Consider the following 23493-nt stretch of genomic DNA (forward strand, 5'->3'; position numbering starts at 1 on the left):
AAGGTTGTGATTAAATTTTGTTTAAAAAATATCATGTACGGCATCACTACCCTTTTGTCCCTGTCCTGCTTCGTTTCTGCAAACTCCCCTTCTTCTCAGTTCATTGCTTCGTATTCCATAACTTTATTCCACTGTTTTTTTTTTTTTTTTTTTTTATAATTTGCATGTTCTTTACACAACCCATCCATCGCTGATTTTAATATCATTCTTGTATCTCTTCCCAGTTTCGTTTATACTTGTTCTTGCCAACAATTATTTTCTTCAACAAGAGGATTTAATCATTCTGGAGGAAAAAACTAATCTTAAAATTAACATCTATCATAAATAACTAATCCCAATTTTAAGATTAGTTAATTGTTCTTGTTATGCAACTGATGTAAAAAATGATTAAGGAATTTGATCTATCAAATTCATCACTGGAATCGCTCTTCAGCGTTGAACAAGATGGGTACGAGAATGGTCGACATCGTTGTCGGAGAATCACCGTCACAAAATCATTAGGTTAGAGAATTGTCGAGACTGATAGCAGATGATGAGAGATGAGAGCGCTTCTATGTTGAAGAGGATTTACTATGAGCGCTTCTAGAGCGCTTCTACGTTGAAGAGGATTTACTATGAGCGCTTCTATCACCGTCACAAAATCATTAGGTTCAGTGTGTGAATTGATGGAGAGGAACCCAAGAAGGAGCAGCACGTTTCAAGAGAAGAGGAAAACAGTAGAAAGGCTAATTGAGGAAATTAGATACCTCAAAACAGGATGAACAAATCTTCATCAATTTCTGTTTCCACATATGCAACAAATCTTCATTAAAACAGATTTTTTTTCTTCTTTTTAATGATGCTAATCATAAACCATGGAGGAGGAAGAATTGGGTAATGATAAAAAAAAAAAAAAAATTATTCAAAATTGGCTATCACATATCCTACTTTTGATTACGATGATGATGATAGTGAAATTAAGACTATGAGAAGAAGAGAAACACAGAAAGAGATTACCCGTGAGAGAGAGACAACAACAAAGTGGAGAAGATGAAAGGAAAGTTGAAGGTTGCATACAATACATGACCCTTTTTAAAGTGCAATTAAATCTAAAGCGTTGATTTAGATCCAACGGTTTAAATTAATTCCTCTCATCTCTCATTGTAACTACTCCTCTCACTTGATATGCTCTCACTTGATATATACATGATACTAAATCATAGCCGTCCTTTATTTTAATCTTAGTGGCTATCATTTATTCAAGGGTTAATGGTGTTTTACCCCCTGTAATATAGGTCATTTTTTGTTTTCCCCCTGTAAAATATTTTTTTTGATTTACCCCTCTACAAAAATAATTATTTTTTTGAATACCCCCCTAATAGGTCATAAAAAAACGAATTTTTTTTTTAAAAAAAATTTATAGGGGGTAAATCAAAAAAAATATTTTACAGGGGGGAAAACAAAAAATGACCTATATTAAAGGGGATAAAGCACCATTAACCCTTTATTCAACTAATTGTTCACGTCGGGACTCTTCAAAAACATATAACGCTGCTCTCATCTTTAAGATTTCGTTGGAACAAAGGTTATACTGTTGATTTTTGGCGAGGAATAGGCAGAGAGAAATGACAGCAAAAGCAAAACCTAGAAAGTGAGTGTGATTGTGTGAGGAGAGTCCATATAGAAGTTATTATGTCATTAATTGTTGTGTATATATATATTTCTCTCTAAAGGAACTCTACATTTGTTTTGAGAAATTGAGATGATTTTGACTTCTAAATAAATATGGATCATGCTAACAAATGATGCACATATTAATTATCATCTCTCACCTCTTATTTACATATGATTGTTTTCTATTTTTCAGGGCAGAGGAACGGCCAACTCAAGGGATGATATCCTGTCAACTTACGGAACCACTACATTAGTCCCCTGAAATTAAAGGTTTATTATGGTAGCAATGTCCAACAACATATACAGTATACTATCACAAATATTTTGGGGGTTAGAGTTGACCTAATAAAACTGCATGGAAATATCAATGGCGGCTGTTTCTTTGACTGCAGTGAATGTCAACGCAGAATCTGAATAAAATACTCCATGTTGCATGGACAGGCTTAGAGGTGGTAATAGACTAGATCACTAGACTAGATATGGAAAGACTTGAGCCTGGGCTACTTTGATAAAAGCTTAACAAGTACTATAAGGTGATATACATAATTTTTCAGAAAAAATGGAGAGAGAAAAATCTGAACTAATGCAGTAAAGTTATTACTCTGATATTTATATTTTATCTGTTTAAAATGTTTAATGCAAGTAAAAGGAAAATTTGTTACAGATATTATGAGGGAAAACTAAGTATTAAGTGCTACAGAAAATCTAAATTTTCACATGTAAGCAAATGAAAAGTTGTATATTGCAGTAAATTATTCCATTTTATTCTTATGAAGAAAAATGTTTTTCCATTTTATCATTTGGAAGAAAAGGATATAGGTATTCCACTATGAACAAAATTTCTTGTATTTGCACAAATCTGCCACCATGTATACAATATATCTTTTGTTCCACGTTTTAGCCAACATCCATTAGAGTAAACTAAACCATTTAAGTTTCTACTTTCTAGTGATTTCATGTTTTACAGTAATAAAAACCCACTAACCAATTAGATTATAGATAGAAAAGCATCAGCGGAGCAGCAAAAAACGCCTTCATCCAAGTGGCAAGACAAAAAGGTGATCACAACAGGATCAGGGAAAAAGCTTCGGCCTAAACCCTCATAGAAAAGTTGCTTCTTCCATAATTCCGTGCTCATTCATCGGGTCTCACTGGAAAAAAAATCAAAATTAGAGGGATATCAAACAACAAGCACATAACCAGCTTTTACTACCCTATATATTCATTTGCTTACAAAGAAAGGCGATAACCATCTTTAAATTGCAATGTGAGTTTCTGGCAGAAAATATTAGAAATTTTTGCAGCATAAATTGTGATTATTGTTGATGTAAAGATTGTAGATTTATGTGAATGTGGTTCTGTAAGAAAGGTTGTCGGGAGTTGAGGAGGCGGTCGTAGTGGCGTGGTTAGTTATTAAAAAGGCCACCGGAGTTGACAGCGATTTACGTATGTAACCAAAAATTGAAAGGTTGTGCAAGCCGAAAGTGGTTGTGAAGCACAAGGACAGGTCACATAATCAGAACCTACTCTACTCTGATACCATGTTAAACTTTGGGTCGGACCTAACTCAATCTTACAAAACCTGCTTTGAAAGGATAAATTAAGTCCAATATAAAAACCTAAGATGGTATAAGAAATTATGGTTCGACCGAGTCTTTGTGTCGAAAGTCTTCTGGGCAATGGTGGTCAAGCGACGTGTCCTGTTGATGTAGTGGATATTAGCGATGTTGCAAGTATATATGGATAAAAAAGCTTCCGTTTGAGGGGAACATATACCCAAATGAATGAATGACTCACACTTGAGGGGGACATTGTTGTGTATGAAGTGTGAGATGGATGAAAAAGTGAATAATGAGTAATAATATACAAGTGTAAGGTTTTGGGTTAAGATGTGGTGTCTAACACACTTGTGTTGTTGCTGCTGGCCCGATATGGATGAACCCCCCAAACTCCCCTCATGACCCAATAGAAGCAGCACAGCGGGGGCAAAGCTTTTATTCACCCTACAACTAAAATTCACATCGGCCTCCAGATACAAGAGTGTCAGTTTAATAACACATCAATACTACCACAAGTAGCAGCAACCATCAGAGGAGTTTTATGCTCAACCAATATGCCCAAACCCATTTTGCCGACCATACCAAATCCCCGCCTCATTAATTGAAGGTGCTCCTTCCCTGCCTAAAAGCAATTTGAAACCTTCAATGTCATTGTTAGAAGGAAGTTCAATAAACCTGGGAAAAGAATCTTCAATATTAACAGTTAGTGTATTCATATCCTTGTTTTTGATTTCTGTGGGCCACCACACATGCTTCGGTTAATGGTTATCATCAGTGGAAGTTGAAGCCCATGTGGTGGCCCAGAGAAATCAAAATTACGGTTTTCAATTTCGTGTTGTCAGTTGTAGAAGTTTCAATTTTCAACTAACAACGAGGATATGAAAACACTAATATTGAAGATTCTTTTTCCAGTTTACTGGAACTTGCTTCTAACAATGACATTAAAGGTTTTAAGTTGCTTTTAGACAAGGAAGGGGCTTCTTCAATTAATGAGGCAAGAATTTTTTATACAATCGGCAAAATGGGTCTAAGCAAATTGTTTGAGCATAAAACTTCTTTGATGGTTGATGTTACTTATGGTAGTATTGATGTTATTAAACTGATACTCTTGTGTCCGGAGGCCAATGTGAATTTTGCTTTTCCGATGAATAAAAGCACTGCCCTTAACTGTGTTGTTTATGGTGGGTTTGTTGGTTTATGAGGGGAGCCCTAGGGATCGTCCTCATTGGGCCAAGAGCAACAATACAAGTGTGTTGGACACCACATCTTAACTCAAAGACACCACATCTTAACTCAAAACCTTCGGGCATTAGGTTTATAGGTCTTCACATGTATATATTGCTCAACATTCACGTTTTCATCCAATGTGGGACTTTTATCTCAGACTCTCTACCCCACTATCTCTCCCTAATGTGAGTCACACATATATATTTCCCGACATTCACTTTTCCATTCAATGTGAGACTTCTATCTCACACTTGGTACACAACAATCTCCCTCTCAAGTGTGAGTCATCCATCCATTCATTTGGGTATATGCGCCCCTTCAAACAAGAATTTTTTCATCCACATATACTTGCATCATCGATTCATCGTTGACACCCACCACATCAATGGGACACGACACCTGACCACCATTGTCATGAAAACTTTTGACTCAAGGAACCGATTGCTTCCTTCGTCAAACCATCGACTCTGATACCATATTAGGTTTTTATATTGGGCCTAACTCATCCTTAGAAAACCGACTTGTAATGCCATATTTACAAGCAATGTCATAAATCCGTCACTTCATACCCAACACAATGAAGGTGTTTGAGACTGCAAATCAAGGCACCCCAAATGCCGCAATAAGGCGTCTAGGGTGGACCACAATGATGGAGGAATTTCCAACAGGGTCTTTACTAACTTCACCCTCATCCATCCATAGTCAGTGGTGTTTATGCATCTTCGGATATCATTCGTCGTCGTTGGATAAGTTAAATGTGTTGGTTCCTCATCTTTCACTTTTGAAGTCCTTGAATTGTAAGGTATGTCGGCTTTACAAACATGCTAAGAGTATCTTTCCCAAGCAGAGCCAGTAAAAGATCCATGTTTTCATGTGATATTGTTTGTTATGATATTTAGGATCCTCGTTGTGTGCCATTTGGGATACATTACTATTAATATGTCACTTTCATTGATGATTACTCAAGATGCACGTAGATTATTTTATTGAAGGATCATTCAAATTTATTTGATGCCTTTCAGGCGTTTTGTTCAAAGATAAAAGACCCAAAATTGAAAGGAAAAGAAAATCGAATTTTGCGGAGTGACAATACAAATGAATATTTTTCTGCACTATACAACTCCTTCATGGCTTCTCGTGGTATCATATATCAGTCAAGTTGTACAACACACCGCAAAAAAAATGGTGTCGTTGAAAGGAAACTGTCGATAGAATTGAAAGCAAAATTATTCATTAGTGCTGATTTGGTGCTGATTTGTTGGTCATTAAACCAGCAGATTTGCACAGACTTGATTGCAAGTCAAACCAACATATTCTACATTATTGTATAGTTATAATTGTGTAATTATGTATTTATTAAATAGCCTAGCTGTAGATAACAGTTACAAATTGTATCAGAAATATTTAAATGAAAACAGTCCAGCAAAAGGGATCATAGTTTTGACCCTAATTTCTGAGTTTAACTGAGTTTAACAGAAACATCATCACTTAGTCGATGCACCTTTAAAATTTTGTGGTGATGTTATTCTCTCTTCCTATTATTTGATAAACTGCATGCCATCTTTAATATTTAGGTAATTTTGGTGTGTTTAAAACTGAGTTATCACCAATTGTCTCCTCCTTACCTTTCTTTTGTTTCTGCTCTTTTATTTGTCTCTTATTCCCAAGACAGTTCGGGAAGCATTATCTTTACCTAGGGGGGAAACATGTCAATACTGATGAGATTATAGCTTTAGATTTTAGACTCTAACCATACTTGGGAACTTATTCCACCTCCTCCTGGAAAATTTGTTGTTGGTTGCAAATGGGAGTTTAATATCAAAGTGGGACTGATGGACAGGTTGGTCGATTAAAGGCTTGATTAGTGGCGAAAGACTTTACTCAGGACTATAGTCAAGATTACAGTGAAATCTTCTCACCCATTGCGAAGATGACATTTGTTAGTCTCTTTATAACTAGTTATGCCTGTCTTGAAATGTTGGCCCTTATTTCAATTGGATATCAAGAATGCTTTCTGACATGGTGACCTAGAAGAGGAGATTGGTCAAATGGAACTTGTATGTGATAACCAATAAGCTTTGCGCTTCTCCAATCCACTTTTTCACGAGAGGACAAAGTTGGTTGTCACATCATTAGGAAAAAGATTCTCTCTAGAGTCATCAGAAGTTCCTTTGTCAATTCTAAGGATCAACTTGCCAATAATTTTATGAAATCTCTAGAGTCTTCGAATGACTTACATGTGACAAGATGGATTCATATGATATATATGCTCCACCTTGAGGGGGGTGTTGAGAGATTGATATTTATTTATTATAGGCCAAATATCTCCCTGGGTCCTTTAAGTTTCATGTTTGTTTCAGATAGGTCCTTTAAGTTTCTAACGTTTCAGATAGGTCCTTTAAGTTTCGAGTTTGTTTCGGATAGGTCCTTTAAGTTTCTAAAGTTTCAGATAGGTCCTTTAAGGTTCGAGTTTGTTTCAGATAGGTCATTTCTATCAAATCAACTTTGGCTTAACGGAGTTTGATAGAAAGGACTTATCTGAAACAAACTCGAAACTTAAAGGATCTATCTGAAACCTTAGAAACTTAAAGGACCTATCCGAAACAAACTCCATACTTAAAGGACCTATTTGAAACCTTAGAAACTTAAAGGATCTATCTGAAACAAACATGAAACTTAAAGGACCTGGGGATGTATTTGGCCTTTATTATAATACGATAGGATTACATTCCTATTTAGATTATATCTTGCATGTACAGTATATAAATAGTTGTTCGAACCTTTTCATTGATAATGAAAAATATTCATATTTAAGAATCTAAAATCTGGCACTTCACATATATTCATGTACAGTCAAGAGAAAAATACGATGGAAAATGATGCCAAAGATGAGGAATTGATGACATCGGCACTTTTAGGATGACAATTGATGATCATGTAATGATTAGAAAAAGACAGAAATATAGGAGCATGAGGGAAAATATCACTTGATTTTATTTAGAGAGAGATAAGAGAGTAGAATAAAGATAAGAAAAAATCCTGAAAAACTGTTATCATGGCATCATCACATTCCCATCAACAAAAGGGAAACAGCATCTAAATCATCAATATTAGTGAAGAGCAAAGATGAGGAAGTTTACCACTTCTTTTCTTAGGTGGTTTCATATTCCCGTTTGCAATAGATGAGGAAAAGGACCTTTTTGCAGAAACTTCTGTCGATCTCTCATCCTTCTTCGTAGATATCAAACATGAGTTAAGAATAGCATCAACAGCTTCACGCTGCTGTTTCCTTTTTGAAATTTCAGCCCCCATACTTTGATTAGAAGCTCTATCTTGATTATTCGCAACTCTCTCTTTGTGGCATCCTTTCATTGAGGATGCAGTAACTTCTGTAGAACTGCTCATATCCCCTCTGGAATGCATAGCCAGTTTTTCTGACTCAGAAGGTTTTGATGCCTGTCCACCGCCTAGTTTTTCCACCGGATGATCCAAATCAGTCCTTGAATTTTGAAATTTGGATTGCCTTTTACTCAATGGTGTCTTTCCCAAGCGAATCTTCATTCTATGTTTTCCTTCTCTTCCACCTTCTACACATGTTGTATCCTTCTTTACGGAAATATGCTTATTTTTGGAATCTCTTTCCTTGGCCTGAGGATTTTGTCCCAAAACTGAAAAGTTATTCTCATCACGACTATCATTATTCCTGTCTTTGACTTCAGAAACAGATTTATTTTTCTTGACAAGGGTATCGTTGTCGTTGACCAATTTTTTTGGTGCGTTGTGGCCATTATCCTTAACGTTCTTCTCATGCTTCGACGGCCTTGCGTGATTATCAGAATTTTCAAAAACACGCTTATTTTTAGCTGTTTTGAACAATGATTGATATGGCATCTTAGCCGTCATGATCAAGTTTCTTTCTTTAGCATCTTTAACAAGAGCTGCCCAGTTATGGTTTGTCTGCAAAGTTCTTGCATTACCCAAAATCCAAAGTGATAACTTGGCCCTTGTCAAGGCAACATTCATCCGTCTTATATCAGCAACAAATCCAATAGAGCTTGAGTTTATTTCAGATGCAGCAGTGCCTGAATGACCTGCTCTTACAGTGGAAAGCAACAATATATCCACCTCTCTACCTTGGAAACCATCCACGGTGTTAAATTCAATGTCAGCTATGGTCGAAGATCCAAATGCATTAAGAAAACGAGACCGCAGAAGAGAAAGTTGGCACTTGTATGGAGTAATAATGCCAATTCTTCCACCAATAAATTCAGCTGGGTACCTAAGGAGGCATACATACTTAGTTTTGTAAGAAGTCAACATACATAAGAGAGTGAGAGAGAGAGAGAGAGAGAGAGAGAGAGAGAGAGAGAGAGAGTACATTGGTACCTTTTCTTGAAAAATCTTAGTATTTCAATTGCAGCATCAGCTTCATGCTCATTACAAAGTGACATTGCACCAGAGTTTTTCCCATGAGCCTCCCGACCATCAATAATATCATAGAATGCATAAGGCCCAAGACCCTTGGTCTCATGAAATGGTGCTGATTTGCTAGACATTTGGCTACCATTTAGTAATTTGTTGTCATAGAAATGCAACGAAGGAAACTTGCATATCTCTGGATGCATTCTATACTGCCATTGTGAGAAAAGCCAAAGGGAAGGGATTCAGCTCTTTAACATAAAACAGGATAAACAAATATACAAGAACAAGAATATACAATAAGAACAAGACTCTGTGGGCAATGGTGGATAGCAGAGCGTAGCGGCAGGCCTCTAGTCATATAATAAGCACACAACAACAACCAAGCCTTTGTCCCACCAAGTGGAGTTGGTTACATAGATCAAACAGCACCATAATGTTCTATCATATTCCCACCCAACTTATTAATCTCTAGATCTTTCTTAATAGTTTCTCTTAAAGCTTTTTTGGGTCTTTATCTGCCTCTAGTGATTGGACTACTCTCCTTACTTCCAAATCTACAGGTCTTCACTCTACATGCCCAAACCATGTACGCAGTTATCGTATAACAAGATATTCCCCCCCTCCCTCCCTAAAAAAAAAAATATATTCCTTAATTCTGTTTTTATTAGGAATGCTTTAGTCTAGATTTATTGCCTTAATTAAGGAATTCTCTTTGTACAGTTTTCATTAGAAATACATCAAGTTGAGAGCTAATTCTCGAGTCATTCAGTACCCAAACCCAACTCTCAAGTTGGAACCAGAGCTCACGGTCAGTGGGCCTGTCAAGAGTGTGTGAGACTTGGGAATAATGATTGAAAATCCTATTGGATCAAGGGGAGTCCTTTCCAGATCCAGAAAGATGTTGGAGAATCCGTGTGACTCTTTCCTTTCTTATTTAGTGCAGATTTTCTATTGTATGTTATGATTTTATTTCCTAACATCTCTCCTTAATTCAAGGAAGAGAATTGATTGTAATCTCTCTATATAAATAGTCCTTGATTGATGAATAAAGCATAACAACATTTGCATCACTATTTTCTACATGGTATCAGCAGCACTGGGTTTCTTTTTATCCTTTTTTGATAGAATCTTCATTCCTCTAAGGGAGGCTGTTTATCCTTCTTGATTTCTAATAACAATTTATAGATCTGAATAATGTCTGGTAAACCTTCCTTGATGTAATCTATGTTCGTCGTCATTTGTTTCATCAACTTCACTTGTTCGTCGATCCATTTCTCCAAAGAGTTCATTATGGTTTCCATGGCACTGAGCATTGTGATCCGGCAGGTTGGACCAATTGTTAGAGTTCTATGGAAGAACAATCGGGGAAGGAGAGTTTATCATACCTGGTAGTTTTATTCAGTGTAGTCAAAATCTAGATTTTGCGCATGATCAGTAAGGGGAAGTAAAATCGTAAATCCTAACAGTAATCGTAAGATTATACAAAACTCATAAATCTCAATTTATATTTGATATGTATGCATGTAAAATAACATAAGACAAAAAAAAAACCTTAACACACTTGAAATACTTATGTAAATTTAAATTCATAAGCATAGCTCACATTAAAACATAGTTGCATAACACTTATGTAACTTAAACTTGAAATACTTATGTAGTTATAACACTAACACTAACACTCACATAACAGCAGCTTAACACTTGAAATACTTGTGCAATTCAAACGTTAAATCAAACTCATAAGTCACAAACAAAACAACAACTACAATAGCATTCTGTAGTTACACTGCGACCATAATCGTAGAATTATTTCAAAGATCCGTAGATTATACAAGATACCACCAAGTATAATCGCAAAATCATAAGATTTTACGATTCAAATCGAGATTTTGACTACCACTTTTATTGATTGAAAAGATAAAAGGAACACAAGAAAGAATGTTCTCTAAGATCACTCTTAAAGGAAAAGGAAGCCTTATATATAGGCATTAGGCTTCCTATACAACCATTGCTAAAGGGATCACAACGACCCTAATTAACTAACAAAACAGCCAAACCAGACAAACACAAACTAACTTAATACAAAATATTAATTCCTATACCTTCTGAGGCTTAGTATTAGGCTTCTTATTTACTTCCTTTACAAAAGCACAGTTTTGGATGATATCCAGAAGGAAAAAAAAGTACCTGTTCCGTAAGCATAATAACAGGATGCCCAGCCTTTTGTAAACGCTCAAACATGCTGCACTCAAAACGAAATTTACTTGCAATATTTGATAGGACAGTTGCAGGAAGCTGCTTTGGGTCACCAACCTTGAATAAATAACAAAGGTAAGTCAAACTACTTACCCTATCTCAGAACGTCAAAAGTTTGAGTGAGTAACTCTTACCATAATGCATTGGGTTCCAATTGATTTTAAAAGCTGAAGAGGAATTAGACTAGCTGGCTCAAGAGCCTGTAACAACAGAAATAGGTCATAAGGCAAAATGGAAACTAGAAGATCACGGACAAATTATTTATAGCAGAACAGAGATGTATATACTTGGGCAGCTTCATCAATTACAACAGCATCGAAAAGGGTATGTTCAGAAGGACCCCGAAACTTTGAGCATAACATTGTTTCAGTGCAAACTCCATAAAGGTCCCCACCACATCCACTCAACGTAGTTACCACAATTTCAGCTTCCCTTAGTATAGACTTCCGCAGCTTATTCCTAAGAGTTTTGGTTTCTTCATTGGCTTTCTTTTCCTGAGCCTGAACATTACGAAGATCTTTATATAGCTTCCTTTTCTGTTCATACAGCTTGCCTAACTTCATTTCAATTTCAGCATCAGACGTTTCTGTCTTATCCCACATAGCACTTTTAACATCAGAATCCACATCCCTTAAGTTAGCACGCTTGGTTTCATAGAATCTGATAGAATCAACCAGTTTCTCCAAATTAGACCGCAACACTGCTGATGAATCTACCCTCAAATCATTCCTCCCATCTTTTGAATGCATCCTCTCTTCAGCTACACGATGATCAACAATTGTATCAATAAAGAATGGCAATGAATTTGGATGGACTGTTTTAGCATTTCCAACCCTCACAAGATAAGGCTTGTACATTTTCCCATTACTTCCATAAAGACCGTGGCTAGAAATTCTTGATACCAATTCATCTACTGCAGCATTAGATTGAGCACAGATAAGAACCCTTTGTCTAGCACAGTTTCCGAAAGATTTTGATGAACTCTGGACATCATCATTTAATTGTCTAGCCACAGCAGCATCCTGCCATGCCCTTGCAATAGCAGCACTCTGGTCAACCTTTGGTCTTGAATAGGTAGATAAAGAATTTTGGGCCATGTTTTCATTTAAAGGATTTTTTAAACCATTTATCTTATGTGAAGGAGAAGCTAGAAGGGCACTGACAATTGCAACAATAGTACGCGTCTTCCCAGTTCCTACATATACATAACAAACATGCAAACTTCTTAATAAAAAACATTAGTAAAAAGTTATAAGATCTACAAAGTCAAGAGGGTGGATCGCATACCTGGAGGACCCTGAACAAGAGATAATTCAACAGTTTTCTTTTGCTTAGCCCTTCCAATAGAAACACTTATTGCTCGGAGCTGAGTGACATTAAACGAGGACCTAAGAGTTTGCTGCAATGACTGGCACAACTTGCTGAGATCTGCTTCTTTACACTCATCAAGACAATAGGAATCGTTGACAGGATTTAAAATGAGTGGAAGTAAGGGAATGTGTTTTATGGATGACAATGCATGAAATTCTCGAATTTGTGAGGTAATGCTCATTATTCGGCATCCATGCCATTTACTTCGTTCAGTGAGATTTCTTCTAGCTTGATTTAAACGTGACGAACCATTTTGAAAATAGAACCGGATGCAAACAATATTTATACTTCTGTTGTTGTCTTTCTCACGCCTTTCAACCTGCAAACATATACTGACTGCTTTAGAAGGAGAAATAAACCACATTGGCTTTAGGGTAATGTACATTGGGGAGCCAGCTATTTTCAGTTCATCAAAAACAAATGCACATCACATAGAAAAGTCTTACCAGTATGTAACTGATCTTACCTATAGCTCACTCATCTATAAATATGAAGAGACAGTTATGTCAAGTGGAGACATAACAATTTATATTCAGATTTCTTCCTAACTTTATCTTTTACCTCTTCTCTCAATTCTTCTTGAACCTTCAATCTCAATACTTAGTTACTAGAATTTAAAGTGAAAAATTCAAAGCGTGTTGGATTGGCAATCAATTATGAGAAAAATGGGCATGGCTTACCACATGTGATTAAACAATTTCTCATGTAAGTGAAAGCTCTCAGCAAAACGTGATAATGCCAATAAGTGGATCCATGTGCCAAATTGCCAAAATATATATATATATATATATATATATATATATATATATATATCATTATTTGTAAAAAAACACTAAGGCAATACTTGCTTGGGTGGGAAGAAAACAGAGAGGAGGGTGAAAATGGAGTGGGGTAAAAAGGTTTTAACCTGCATTTTGATTGTAGAATGAAAATATCAAGAGATTTCCCCTTTGTTTCAATATTTACATTTTGCACCTACTCTATCATGCATTGCCCAAAACAATCAAATGCAGGACTTCATAGATTAGTGACAAAACTCCCTAGATAAATCATACCTAGAGAACAGTATACCTTTCCCACCATATGAACATCGTGATTAGATTTATGTGGAGGATCTTTCGTTAGCAAAACTAAGTCGTTTTCTGAAAAGCTCCAGCATGTTGCAGAATCACCATCATCATGGACAAAACGAACAATATGAAAATCGTCAATTCTCTCTACTGACATCACAGAAAGGCTTCCATGAAACATCTCCTCCCACGAAGACATTTCAAGAAAAGAATTTTGAAGTTGTGCTTTAAACTCCTCCAAAACTAATGGCCGAAATATCTCCACATACTGTTCAGCTGATTGAAAACATACAGGAACTTCCTTTAATTTGTTAACAGCCCGGCTTTCATCTTTTCTTGCAGATGACAAACCAACTATTGCAAAATAATCTATTTCAAGAATAGGTTTATACCAATCATCCAAACTTGGTGGCTTGAATCTTCTCGTTGGGTCCTCTACCCTATGAAGACAAGCAGATCTGTTTTCAAGAGTAGTTTTTAGTTGAATAACTTTTCTTTTCAAAATTGAAGTAGGCTTTGGTACATACAACTGGGTACGTCCCACGGATTTCAAAGCAGTCTCTAGCGGATCATCTTCAGAATCCCGAAAATCACGTAAAATTTTGTTGGCAGTACTTGACACAGTGTCAATAATTTTGTTCAAATTTTTAGTGCTGACAGCTTCAGCAGAAGATTTTATCAAATTGACCCTATCCTTGGATTTTGAGATTACTTCCCTCTTACAAATCTCTGGGGCCTTTGAATCAATATCTGGAGTAACTGCAAGCTTATTCCGTATATTAGCAGAGTCTCTCTTCTGAGAAGAATGACAGAAAACAGCAGTAGTATCCTTTTTCTGGAAGGTCTCCTCTGTTTCCTTAGAAGTTTTCATGTACGAAACATTCTGGATTTCACGGTCAGAAGCTGGTAAATTATTACCAGCAGCGTGAGGGATTATGTTGCCATCAGATATGTTCTGACCTGTCTCACTAACTGGTAAAATGGCATTGGGAAACACTTTTGGTTCAGCTTCATCATCTGAAAGAATGACTATAGTTTCAATATCGTTTTTGTCAGTCATCACTTCAGAATCCAAAATTTGTAAACCTTTATCCTCCATGGATGAAGAATGAATATTAGCACTTAAAAAGTTCTTGTCAAATGGCAAGCTTTTAGATACTAAAGATTTGAGCTTCACATTTCCCTCCTGAAAATTACGAGAGTCTTTGCTAGATAGAGACATGGACAACCGAGAGACCTGTTCTGTCAATTCTTCCAAAGTATAACCATCTAAGTTGCCAATGCAAAACAAAAACAGAACATATTAATGGCATAGAACTTTAGAATCATGGGGGGAAACAAGTACAGGAAAAAGAGGGGGAAAAAACTCACCGCTCATAATAAGATTTTCAATGGTCATGATTGCTGATGCAGAAGTGTTATTACAAGAACCTTTGAACAGATTCAGTAAATAAGTAAGTGCTCTCTTCCAGTAAACGATTACAACTTTTAGTGATGACTTTCCCCACTCCATGAGATTTTGAAGCCATTTAAAACCCAATTTATTTTTTACCAGCATTGTGAAATTTCTAAGCTCTTCTTCACCAAATAGGCAGAGTTTATCAACAAGAACAGGGAGAATCTCAAGTAAACGAACACAAGTCATCTGAAACAACAAGGAACTATAGAGGTGAAGAACTTCCTGCTTCTACAACCAAGATAATCTAGAATCGCAGAAGTAAATATGCTAGCTTTTCTTTTGTAAAAGAAGAAACTTATTGATATTTAGAGAAAAATTCAAAGGGTGAAGTGGGAAAAGCTAAATTGAACCCAAATGTGATGGAATCTCAATTACTTATTTTAACCTGAACTCGGAAATCAGAAGCCAACATTGACGTAAAAAATCATTTATGAAAAACGTTCATTGATAAATTATGGACAGTAGCCAAATTTCACATTTGCATGTCATCAAATGATGACAGCATTATAAAAGCACCATGCTGAATATTCTTTGGGTTTGAAATAACAAAGTATTTTAAAATACCACAACATAGCCAGGAAAAGAAAAGGAAAAAGAAAAAGATTTCACTTAGAAAAATAGACTACATAATACCTGGCAGAAATTGTAATCAATAAATTCCTTGCCTTTTACCAGGCACCTGCAAAAAACGGGCCATGCCATTTCAGATAGTAAGCAACTAAATTTTTCCTTTATTTTTAGTTCAACGTTAATAACATGTTTATCAGTATCGATGTGCAGAGAATCAAAAGCTGGCTGCTTCAAAAACCCGCCTTGTGAAGAGAACTTTGACACCCTGGATTCACCGTGTGAACTTTCAGGCAACTGTGGGCCAAGTACACCCTCATCTTTGAGTAATTTGCATAAAAGAAACCAAAAATGATGTAAAGTATGAAACTTCAACAGAACAGAATCCAGTCGGGCCTAGCATGGAAACACAATGATATTAGTAAAATTGAAAAAATAAAGGGCAGTCGGTCAAATTATCACTAAATCAAGGATGTCAAACTTTAGAATTTGTGAGCGTGGAGTCTCTTCAAACTCGACTCGTAAACTTGTAATAGATTGCTTAATACAAAAGCTATGTTGTTTACCTAAGATGATTTAATACTATGTGCATAGTAAATATCCAACAATCTAATAAATACCAAGTGACCATATCAGACAATTATAGTTCAAAATTAATAAACAAATTCACAAATCACAAAATAGCTTTACGACTAAGCACGGAAAAAAAGCATAACAAGTTCAAAATCAATGTTCAAATTGACAAATCAACAAGTTCAAAATCACTAGAGTGAGGAACAGTGGGACACACGATGCTAAACTCAACACAGTAGATCCCAGTGTTAAGCTCATCAAAGTTAAGTTATAAGAAAACATGCAATGACGGTTTTGTTTTTGTTTTCTAGTTCATGACTTTGTCTATGTTGGGCAAAGATCACTGGTAGTTGAGGTGCTAGCATATCTGAATGTCATTTATCATGATGATGCTTGGGCATATCAATTTTGGATTAAAAGAAGATTTTGTTGTCTATGATGGGATCTATGGGGTATGGGCTCAATCCAACATAGTTCACCTCTTTTGAAGACGATTTCTTGTGGAGAAATTAGATGCATTGGTGCAATCAATTGATACAACTGAGAGGCTAGTGTTTTGTGCACACTGTAGAGAATAAAGTTATTGCATTTAGGACTTTGAAAAAACATATACTGAACCACCATCAGTTTAGGCATATGTGGGGGGACATAATCATTACGCTGTAGACTCGTTCAATCATCCTCAAACTCACGAATCTAGGTGAGGTTATACAAGTCTGTAAGTTTGCTAACACAACCAATTTTGTAAGTTAACTAAATTTTGATGCCTAAAGTCATAAACGTGTATGCTTCTATGAATTAAATCCGGAGTTGGACAACCATGCACAAGGAAAAATTCAATTTAAAACAACTCATTATTTCCCAAGCACAAAGAAGCATGTCCATAAAATCTAAAGATCAAATTGGACACTGAAAGAACTTGTAGCGCCAGTGCAACATTTTAAAGGTTGTTGGAAGAATAGGGAGCCCAGAATTCTGATGCAATAATAACTTTTGCAATTATCAATCAACCCCGTCCAACAAATGCTACAAAAGATTGGTTCTCTCTGGGGGGACATTTTGAGTATGCAAAAAGAATGGATAGTTCTGCAGCTTTTTGCTATCTGTCTTCTGTTTCAGAGAATCTGTATCCTTCCTAGAAGTTGAATTTTTGTATTCTCTAATGAGCTTTCCTCTTTTGCATAAACACAAAGAAAGGATAGATAGAAACCACATTATTATTCAGTAAGATTTGCTGAAAATATTACCAGTTTCATAGCATGTTTTAGGCCCAAAATAGTTGCACACAATGAGGGTCTGTAAGAACAAAGAAACTTCAATCCACAAGAAAGACCACGAGTTTCTGAAACTTGCTCCAACATAGACTTTCCAAATTGTCTAACATCCTGCATGAAAAAGAAAAGTGCGTACCTTAGGCAGCATTCCACGAATAAGAACAAAATTCATCACATTTGGACAAGAGCAATAACACATGATCTATAATTCTAGATAATTTGGGCATATTACATCATTTGGATCCAATAGCGAAAGGATCAAGCTTTGACTCATCAGTGGTTCCCAAATCCACCGACTTCGAAGTTCTTCTTGCCTCATCTGAACTAGAAAATGTGTAGTGAACCTGAGGTGCAACTCCAAATTATTTAGTCAATAAATTAAAAACCTACTTCTAATTTAAAAGCACAACCTCTCGAACTTCAATATATCATAAGATGAATATGAAGTCAAGCTGGTGTTCAACCTGTTAAATGTTCTTATTAAAGGAAAAGACATGGTCAACACTTCAACTGAGTTATTTGATTTGTTTCCATCTCCACCATCATCAGATCCAGTTGGAACCTTCCATCCATATGAAGATGATATTTCTGCAGCAAAAGATGAAAGGCAAGATCTGACTGGAAGCATCATTTCAGCACTGCTCTCATGTTCTACCATTGGAAAACAAGACCGTGCCCAAAAAACAGCTTTGGAAAATGAAAGTGGAAGAACTGAGGGACTGGTATCAACTAAAACATCAGCCCATAACATTGGAATGCACATCCACTCTCTGCACTCTTGAGAGGCTATGTCACTCTGCACATTGAATTCACTCCAAGAACTTTTACAATCCTGCTCTTCACCATCTCGAATAGACGGCAACCAAATATCATCACTTTCATCATCCAACTTAAGGAACTCACATTCCATGCTACTATCAATGCTCCGAGTTGTGCAGCAATTCAGCACTGGATATATTAAAGCAGTAGCATCTGATATTATGATTGTCTGTATAAGATCAAAAGCAGGTTGCCTCAAAGAACTGTGAAGCGAGGAGTCCTTCAGAGATGAGACAAGCGAAGGTCCCCTGTCCAACACAAATGTTGAGAAATTATCAAGTAATGAACAGAAGAGCAAGAATATCATAAACATGTTACCATACATTTAAGCTCATCTGTATTATATATGCAGAAGCTGTTTTGTATAAGGTCTCAGACAGTTCACTATGTGCATTAACATTATACAACCAAGATGAAGACAATATCCTAGCCCATACATTTCTGCTGTGGAAATGGAAATGAAGCAATCAACAAAGCATGTTATTGTGCCTCAACTCATCAAAACTTAAAATCACTATTTGAGTTTTTCCTGACTTTCTGCGCAATAAGTATAATGCTGTAACATGATTAGAGTGTACGACATGTGTGTTTTTCTCAATCTCTGTTCTATGAAGGTGTTTCTGCATGTGCAATAATTGTAACAGTGCACTGCTGACGCCGTCATCTGATTTATTTGGAGTCTGTTATGGTCTGAGATGGTCGGTTACAATTCTGTAAACTGGAATAGAGCTAAGCTAACAGATATTGTGTATAAATACTAGAACTTCTCATAAAATTCAGTGACATTTTTCATAGTAGATCATTTTCTCGGAGATTCATCTATGATTACTATGCTGATATTTTCTATCTCATTCTCAATTACACTTATTTTCCCCCATTTTCTTTGGGAAAGATTTCCTACAATGGTATTGCAAGAGGTCTCTTGGGCCTGAACCATTGCTTTCTTTTTAGTTTTTTTAACAGTTACACAAGAAACAACTCCTTGGTACCTACATCAGCACCATTTACCTTCTCTCATTGTCTCTATTAGCCAAGATCAGAAAGAAAAAAAATCTTTTCTGGAAGCAACAGATTGAATCAGTAACTAAAGGATGCAAAGATTTGTTGTTGATGCAAAGATTTGTTGTGCTTTGAATCAGAATAAGATTCTGATTGGTGAGCTTGGCAGTTAGTGCAGAGTACCTTTTCTGGGAACAGCAGGATCAATGCTGGTGTTGAAGTTGTGAGATTTTAGATAAAAGGATGAGACTATTCAGTTGAATAACTAAAGATATTCTAATATAATATAGGGATACATAAACTCAATCTTAAATCAAAAACAGATCATAATAATAGAAAGTGATATAAAATATAATCCTAAGAGATACCCTTAAGAATATAAACTAATCCTAGGAAACTACTTGAAGATATTCTAAAATAATATAAAAGATACCTCAGTTCCTTATTATAAGAGACAATTAACTTTTTAGGTTTATTGAATAACTGATGAATCTGTTCTATAATATAGACCAGATACATCAATTATTCAAAGAATCTAATAAATGAATTGTCTCTTATAGTAAGGAATGGATGTAGTATTATGAGATATTTTCTTATATTCTAACAGCTGTGAACTAGATAGTAGATTCAAAGGATAAAGCCTTATAGGGATATTTACTGTACAGATTAAGAAACTCAAGACAATTTTTAGCTTTTCATTCAGTTTTAAAGTACCTACCAAAGGATTATATCATATATGTGAATAGGACAAACTTACATTTTCAGTAACAAATATATCATTGAAAGGGTTGCCTTGTGTCCTGGAAAATAGAATTTCCCTATCCAAAGCATGACTGCGTTCTAAGTTATTCGATAGAACAATATGTAGAGACTATTTCTTATATTTGTCTTGCTTTCATACTTAAAGATGACAATGAGTAATAGATCCAACGGATAGTTACAAAAATTATCCAACACAAACTCTATCACTACAGAGCCGTTCAATTTTCCTTTCCTGTAAAGTTCTGTCCTTTTAAGTCAATTTTTTTAGTCCCAAATCTCTGCATTGTTAAGTTGAAGGTAGGTAAACTTACTTCTTTTTCAATTAACAACATCTTAGTTCCAGATTTTAAATTTAAACCCAGACAGACAAGAGGGAGAGTAGAATTACATACCACATATGTGCACATTCAAAAGGAGGGCATGGTGGGTTCATCTTGTAACCTCGGTGTACAATAAGAAGTGCTATCTGAAAATATAGCAACTAAGATAAGCCAAAACATTTTGCATTCATCAATTACTAAATCGACACAAGCCACACAACAGCAATTACACAAAAATCTAAATGTAAAAACCTGGCATGCCAATTTTCTTGTTAGAATGCTGAAGTTACTGCTCACTGGCACTTGATGGAGGAGAAAATAGAGAAAATGCCTACGTTGCTTTTCATGATCCCCATCATGCAAAGCTTCAAGAGACTGGAAAATTTGATCATTCAAATAATGTCAACAGCAGAACAAGCCCAGCCCCCCAACCCACCAAAACACACACAGAGCAAGCAAACAAACAAACACCAAATCAATATGCACGTGCCTGTAGAAAGGGTTGGAATAGACCAAAAATATCTTTATGGATTTTCTCATTGCGGATATGGAAGCATTGACCAAGTAGAGTGTTGCGCATTACACTTGGAGACAGTGTAGAACTTAGCCAAAGCTTACAGCCTTAAGCCAAAAGAACAAAATAAAATGTCAGCCAAACAAATACACATTAAAATTGAAGAGAAAAAAACAACTAAAGGAAAATGCATACCGAGCATTTCAAAAAGCAGTCTCAAGCAAGTAACAGCATGTGAAAATTCAAGTGAATCACCACTAATATGATTGAGTACGATGTCAAGAAAAAAGGGATAATTTTCCAATATCCCTTCTTCAAAAGCTGGAGGATCCAAGAAGCCAAGTCTTCAAAAAACACATGCATCAAAATGTAACATGTAAATTTGAGAAAATACCTGACTAGGCTAAATCTTGATACTATAAAAGATATAAAAAAAACACTTCTTACAATGATTTGATACCAATCCATACGGACATGCGATCCAGTGGAGTTCTTGGTACTGAAGTCTCCACAACCAATGGCAAAGCATCTGCCTCTAAACAGCCAATAAATTTCTTAAGCAGCGGTTGCAGAGGTTCCAAGTCTGCAGCAGTCCTAAGCGCACGTACACAATTATTAATCGTTACAAATTTGACATAAATACTTAAAATGTCTCGATAGAGAAAAATATATTTGAATACAGTAACGAATAAAAAAAGATAAGCACAATGTATATTTCCATGAATCTATCAATGGTAATTGGTAATTATAATATCTACCATGCATAGAAAAACTATGGGTTCACCATTCACATCTTCAAATCTTTTGAGTCAAACAAAATTGTTGAGATAAAATATTATTAAAATTTTTTCTGGGATGTATACACAGAGAAATTGCTTTCAGGTACAATATGAAATCGCAACTAGTGTAGCTTAAGCTGTTTCATGATAACCAACAATGAGTACCTTACTCTTCCCATTGATCCAGCTAGACGGTATCCAACAGAACGAACGCTTCTCTTGCAAAAAAGTAATGCATATACTCCCTAGAAGAAAATAGGTGTAACAAAAAAATATAAAACAAAAATTATATTTCAAATCAGCAGAAATATGCAGCCAGGAAAGCAACAAAAATTACCGGAAATTGTTGATGCCCAGACAAAGCCAGTTCGTGCTTATTATCAATAGCTTCCACAAACAACTCAAACTCGGTGAATAGAGGCTGATAATCTAAGAGAATTGGGAACATCAATACCTGTTTCAAATTACAGAGATAGAAAAAACCAATGAATAGAGGTGATAAACTCTGAACTTAGGATTAGAAAATTCATGCACAAACAAACAAACAACCAAGCCTTATCCCACTAAGTGGGGTCGTCTAGAAAATGCATACACAAGCAAAATAAAATGATCTTAAGATATAAATAAGAGCAGTTATGATAACATGAACAGAGTAACTGTTTAAGCACTGAATACATTTCTTTGGTTCCCAGTCTAACAATATTCAAATTGCAGTTCTCCTTGAACATCTCATTGCAGCCAGTAACAAAAACTTCAATATAAAATAAGAAATGTAATAGCATACTAAGGGAAACAGAAAACAAATGTGGACATAATAATAATACAATCAACTATTTCTATTACAGGAGAAGCATAAAAACTGTACTTATAAATCAGACTATGCAATACCAATTCCAATAAATAGATGTAAAATAGTATATCAATCAACTATACTAAGAGAAAAGCAAGTACCTCATACAAAACAATAACAACTTGAGCATTATCACGAGCAGAATCATATTTTTGTGCGGTTATTCTTGCATTGATATCACTGAGGTGTGATGTGACCCTCTCGTGATCAAGCTTTCGCAAGATATGGAGAAGAGGGCCGATAGATGTAGACTCGTACTCGGTGTTATACATGTCTTGGGCTTGATGATGCTGAGAAATGCACTGAAGGCAGTGGTTCATTTCATGAGAGATTCTGTTCCACAACCGTCTAAGAGGTGAATCGTGGCGGTCATCTTTGTAGTAATTGTAAAAAGTCTCCAAAAGAGGAGCCATTATATCCCAAAAACCACACCAAATATGATTTTCAGTAGGTAAACAGATTATAAAATTATATGCATCTGCAAACCTAACAGTAATTAAAACGATTTTCATTAATTAAATTGGATTAAGACATAATAGTAATATGTGAAAGAGGGAAGGAACGAACCATTGCTCTTTGTGGAGGTGGATGCGACGATGTTTAGAGGGATCAAGATCAACAACATCGACATCGTCATCGGCGTTCTCTTCTTCTTCTTCTTCCTCGATGCATCTCCACCGTTCGAGTAGCTCCTGTTTAGTAACAACTTTGTTCGCCATTGAAATTGAAATTGAAATTGGTAGTGGTAGGTTTAGGGTTTTACACGAATAGGAATGAATGCGGAAATTAGGTTATTAGGCTTCTAACATTTCTTCCATTTCGCGCGCTTCATTATCAGAAATTTTATTTATTTTTTATTTACAATTTGTCTCCAAATTAGTTGTATTTATCTTTGTATTTTCAAAGCTTGTTTATTACGCTGTAACCAAAAAAAAAAGTTTGTTTATTACGCATTAAAATAAATGTGATTTTATATACAATATTATTTTTTATAAATGTTATAAAAAATAGTATGTATT

General features: G+C 35.6%; 1 protein-coding gene across 7 annotated transcripts; it reads right to left on the bottom strand.

Moving 5' to 3' along the window:
* Positions 1 to 2452: 2452 nt before the first annotated feature.
* Positions 2453 to 23314, bottom strand: LOC25488022 (uncharacterized ATP-dependent helicase C29A10.10c). 7 transcript variants are annotated; one of them, XM_013610198.3, is made up of 22 exons: positions 23042 to 23314; positions 22576 to 22960; positions 21962 to 22078; positions 21790 to 21869; positions 21293 to 21439; positions 21041 to 21189; positions 20822 to 20952; positions 20584 to 20706; positions 20404 to 20477; positions 17896 to 18498; positions 17664 to 17775; positions 17405 to 17542; positions 15651 to 15980; positions 14930 to 15203; positions 13560 to 14827; positions 12405 to 12807; positions 11405 to 12312; positions 11252 to 11317; positions 11049 to 11174; positions 8826 to 9070; positions 7580 to 8718; positions 2453 to 2804 (listed from the first exon to the last, which is right to left on the bottom strand). In XM_013610198.3, the coding sequence occupies exons 1-22, from the start codon at positions 23191 to 23193 to the stop codon at positions 2788 to 2790; spliced, it is 6987 nt and encodes a 2328-aa protein (XP_013465652.1). In that variant the 5' UTR covers positions 23194 to 23314; the 3' UTR covers positions 2453 to 2787. The 7 variants fall into 7 exon arrangements, with proteins under 7 accessions (XP_013465652.1, XP_024633063.1, XP_024633064.1 ...); XM_024777295.2 differs by having other exon boundaries at positions 22576 to 22952; positions 23042 to 23260; XM_024777296.2 differs by having other exon boundaries at positions 22576 to 22807; positions 23042 to 23179.
* Between the last annotated feature and the right edge of the window lie 179 nt (positions 23315 to 23493).

This window comes from Medicago truncatula, chromosome 2, assembly GCF_003473485.1.
Source record: "Medicago truncatula cultivar Jemalong A17 chromosome 2, MtrunA17r5.0-ANR, whole genome shotgun sequence".
NCBI lineage: Eukaryota > Viridiplantae > Streptophyta > Magnoliopsida > Fabales > Fabaceae > Medicago > Medicago truncatula.